This window comes from Emiliania huxleyi (assembly GCF_000372725.1).
Source record: "Emiliania huxleyi CCMP1516 chromosome Unknown EMIHUscaffold_1772, whole genome shotgun sequence".
NCBI classification, from domain to species: Eukaryota; Haptophyta; order Isochrysidales; family Noelaerhabdaceae; genus Emiliania; species Emiliania huxleyi.
In genome coordinates this window covers 1-4,221 of record NW_005200811.1, presented here as the reverse complement: position 1 = coordinate 4,221, position 4,221 = coordinate 1, and the positions used below count along the sequence as shown (strand labels likewise).

The following is a 4,221-nucleotide window of genomic DNA, read 5'->3' as shown; positions in this document are numbered from 1 at the left end:
AGCCGAGAGAGCCCGCGTCTTCTTCCTTCATTTAGCCACCAAAGCGAGATCACCCGAGAGCAGCTGAGTCTGCCTCTGGCCTCGCCTCCCTCTCCTTCAGGCCTAGCTTCAGGCATTCGTGGCATCCTATGGGTCGTCCAGAGTATCGACCTCTGGCTTGTCAGCCGGTCACTTGATGACACCATGAAGTACAGCGATCGCCACCTCGCTGGCCTCTCCGCAAGCCTCCCGACCGCGTCGAACTCACGGCGCGGGCTCTCTCGGCTACGGGACCGGCCCCAGCTTCCAGCTTCGGCTGAGGGCTCGTCTGAACCACACGTGTCCCTCCATTCACACTCTCCCAGTCCTTCCTGGTCTAGTGCCCGTCTTCTCCGCCCGTCGTGCTGAGTTGGTCGCACCTTCGTGCTTTCTTCGTCCTTCAGACGTTTCACCTAGAGCAAGCAGGGCGGAACGCCCCTTGGTCCACCCGCCACCCGGGTGGGGCTTGCACGTGGCAGCGACTCGACTGGTCGCGTCAGCCCCTTTGTGAAGCCTGACACGCTATCCACTGCTCAGGCCATGCCTGACACGCCCACCAAAGCCTTGGAGTATTCCGAAATTCGGGATCTCCTACATGGCGCTAAACAAGAAGCTGATGCAATGGTGACGGAATGCAGTTTCGACCGTGCCGCCGCCCTCGACGGGCTTGCGGCGAACCTGGCCACTCTTCTCGAGTGGAGCCGACTGCATCACAGCGATGGCATCGGTTTCTTCCTCATTACGAATTGCACTGTCTACATAGACAACATTGCGCCCACTGTTTGCTGCACCCAACACGATGCGGTGCGCTGCGCGCGCTACGAGCTGAAGCTGCTCAAGACGCGTGCCTTTGCCGACTTGCTCGAGTTCGTCGCCGATGACAGTCAGTCACCCACCGCCGATGATTTTGCGCAGGTCGGAACTGTCCACAAGACGGTCTCTGAGAGACAGGCTGCGATTGTGGCCGAGATCGTCGTCTCCCAGCGCGTCATCAAGCGGATCGACAACCTTGTCACCGAGGCGCTTCTCAAGGCCTTCTTTTCCGACGACGCACTGCGGGCCATCTACCGCGAGAAGGCCGACAAGGTCAGTGGCGCTGGTGGCACTTCCGTTGCCCTTTTGGCTGCAATCCGCTCCGACATTGCTGGAGTTCGGCCGAAGCTCCAGAGGATCGTCCTCGAGACTGTCGGCATCAAGCCTTTTCTAGCTGCTGGTTTTGGCACTCAGAGTGGGCGGGTCCACTCCGATTTTCGGCGGCGTTACCTCCGCCTCACCCGGGCCAACGATTGGCTCGAGGACGAGCGGCTCAATTCCACACAGCTTACTGCGCTCCTCCACAAGTTCCTCTCCGAGCTGACCAGTGCGTCTTTCCGATCCGACGTCGACGCCGCGCTGAACGCCATCGTCTGCGCGATGCGCAGCGCCGTCATCACGAACATGGATGAGGCCGCGGTTCTTGAGGGGGTCGGCAACGCCAATGAGGATGCCGACACCGCTGATTCCGAGTGCCGGTCCCTGCTCAGCGCCATCGTTGAGGTCTGCCGCCGGTGCGATCGGGACGGCATCACGCTTTGCGCTAATGCCCGGGGCGCTGGCCCCGTCGCGCGCGCCGCCGCCGCCGCTAGCACTGGCCGTGGGGCCGACAAGGCCGGCGACGATGACGAGGACCCCCGAGTTGCCAAGATTGTCGAGCTGCTTACCGCTTCCTTCGCTTCTGCCCAACAACGGCGGACGCCGCGGGAGACTGCGGGCGCCGACACCACCGGCGGTGCTCCCCCGGCCCGACGCCCCGCGACGCGCGACTGCTCCATCTGCCTACTCAAGGGTAAGGGCACCTTCCAGCACTATTACGACGAGTGCCCTGTGCTCAAGGGGCTTACCCCGGAGGCCATCACTGCTCTCAAAAAGGAGGCTCGCGCCGCGGGGCACGACTCCTGGTGGACTGAGAAGGAGGCCAAAAAGGAGGCGAGGAAGGCTGCCGACAAGGGCAAGGGCGGCAAGCAGGGCCGCTCCCGGGGCGGGGGCCGCGGGGGCCAGCCCGCCGATCCTCCCAAGAGCACTGCCCTAGCGCTTTCCGAAACCAAGGAGCTCACTGACACCATCCGTGGGCTGCTCGCGCTGACCCCCCCGCCGTCCCCGCCCTCTGGCGACATGGACGCGCTCGACGATGTCTCTGGGCCGACCGGTGCTCGCGTCGAGCGGGGACGGGGCTCTATCTACAACGGGGTTGCCGACCAATCGCTTGCCAACCCTGACATGAGCATCGCCGAGCTCCTCTTCACCTCGTTTGGGAGCCTTCTCCGGCGCCTCGCCCTGTGGTGCGCTGCCCTGCCGTGGCGCACTATCTGTGTCGCCGCCTACGTTGCGCGCGCCCCTCGCCACGCCGCGCGCTGGCTCTGCAGCCGTTGCTGGGCTGCCCCTCCTCCTCCCCTCGTTGACCGCAATGGAGAGTTCGCTGGCCGCCTCACCAAGCTCCTTTCCCCCGAGACCTTCTCCGAGCTGCGAGGCAAGGTCTTGGCCGGCGACACGGCTGCTCTACGCGCCGCCGGTGCCTGCGGCGGTGATGCGCCTGTCCTTCTCCGCCCCGCCGACGTCGAGGAGGGCTCCGCCCTCTCTTTGCGCCTCTCCGCAAATGCTGCTGCCTTCATCCCTCTTGGAGTCGGGGATGCTCGCGCTGTCGGGGGCCTTGCGCCTGGCGCTACGCTAGGCACCGCCTTCCAGGCCGCCTTCCCGGCCGCGTGGCTTGACGACCTATGCACTGCCGATCTCGCTGAGCTCCTACGGCTCACCGTCGCCCGTGAGCATGGGCGCATCCCGCTTACCTGCTCCCTGTTTCCCGTCGACTGCGCCGCTGCTGTTGACCGGCGTTGTCAGGTTGACATCGCCTACGCTGCTGCTCGAGCCGACGGGGTCGAGGATGCCCACGTCTGGCCTTGCGTCCGCCAGCGATGGATAGCAGCCTCGTCTGTCGAGCCTCGCCCCTACGAGACTGTCTACGAGTACATCGATGATTGGGTCATCTTCCACATCGATGGCTCCTACACTCTTATTCCTCGTCACGGCGGCGGCGCCGACGGTGTCCACGAGGGCGGACGGCGCGACCGCGGGCGGGGGAGCGTCCACAACGGTCGTTTCGACCAGTCCGCCAGTGCCCCCGACATGTCCATCGCCGACCTCCCACTCGTCTCCACACCGGTTGATGGCAGTTCGGATGGTGGGGCCTTCTCGCCTGGCTGGAGCCCCGGAGACATCGACGCTGACGGCCGCGTCAAGATATGGTCTCCTCACGGCCTCGCCAAGCGGAGCGAACCTCGCCCCCTCTTCACCGGCGTCCCGTGGGTGGGGCAGCCTCCCGGCCCTCCCATACCTGCGAGCAACCGGCCACATCAACAGCGCACACTGGCCTTTTCCGGACACCCTGCGCTCCATGACCATGACCCTTGGTACTACCGCGAGGACCATGGCCGGGCCGAGTTCTTACGCTACTGGCTCCCTGCCGGTGGAGGGCTCCCAGATGTCTTCGAGCGCCTTCTCGGGGGCGACCCTGAGGACATCCCTGGACTCATCTCACCTCCTCTCCGCTGGCTGGAACTGATGGCGGAGCACGACGGCGGGCTGTACTTCCACGTGGACAAGATTGGGGACGGCATCGTTGCTTGCTGGTGCAATGGCTTCGACGGGTCTACGCATGGATACGGCCACCACGGCCGCACCATTGAGATGCGCCATGGTCGCCAAAAATAAAATATTCTTACCTTCAAGCCCCCCTCCGAGACTAGGGACAGTCACCACCCGTACACAGGAGAGATGGGAGTGCCCCCCGCCCCCACTTGCCCTGACTGCACAGGATAGCGTGCCCCGATAACGGCGACACATAGTGGGGGACACTGCGCAAGGAGGGGGTGCGAAGCCTAAGATTGGGGTTCTAGGTGGTGGGACCATGAGGGGGGGAGGGCGGGGTCCTGTGGGGGTGAAATGTTGCGCGGCGAATTCGAACCTACCCCCTCGCCGCGCCGATCCTCACGCGGAGGGTAAAACCCTGTGGGACAAAACCCCTCCGCGGTCGGCTGTCTTCAGAGTGGACCCCCCCCTCCCCAGCCTCCCCTGTTGGTTTTCGCACCCCCCCCCCCCGCTCCCCATCGGTGACTCGCGAAGGACACGGACACTCGGGGTGGAGGGGAGGGGTCCCCCAGAGAGGGGGCT

At 64.8% G+C, this 4,221-nt stretch overlaps 1 protein-coding gene across 1 annotated transcript; it reads left to right on the top strand.

The window, feature by feature from the left end:
* Positions 1-639: 639 nt before the first annotated feature.
* On the top strand, positions 640-3,748 carry EMIHUDRAFT_123076 (hypothetical protein; the record flags this gene model as incomplete). The annotated part of the gene is made up of 1 exon (XM_005783719.1): positions 640-3,748. A coding segment is annotated over one exon (3,109 nt), but the record flags the coding sequence as incomplete, so codon positions are not given.
* Between the last annotated feature and the right edge of the window lie 473 nt (positions 3,749-4,221).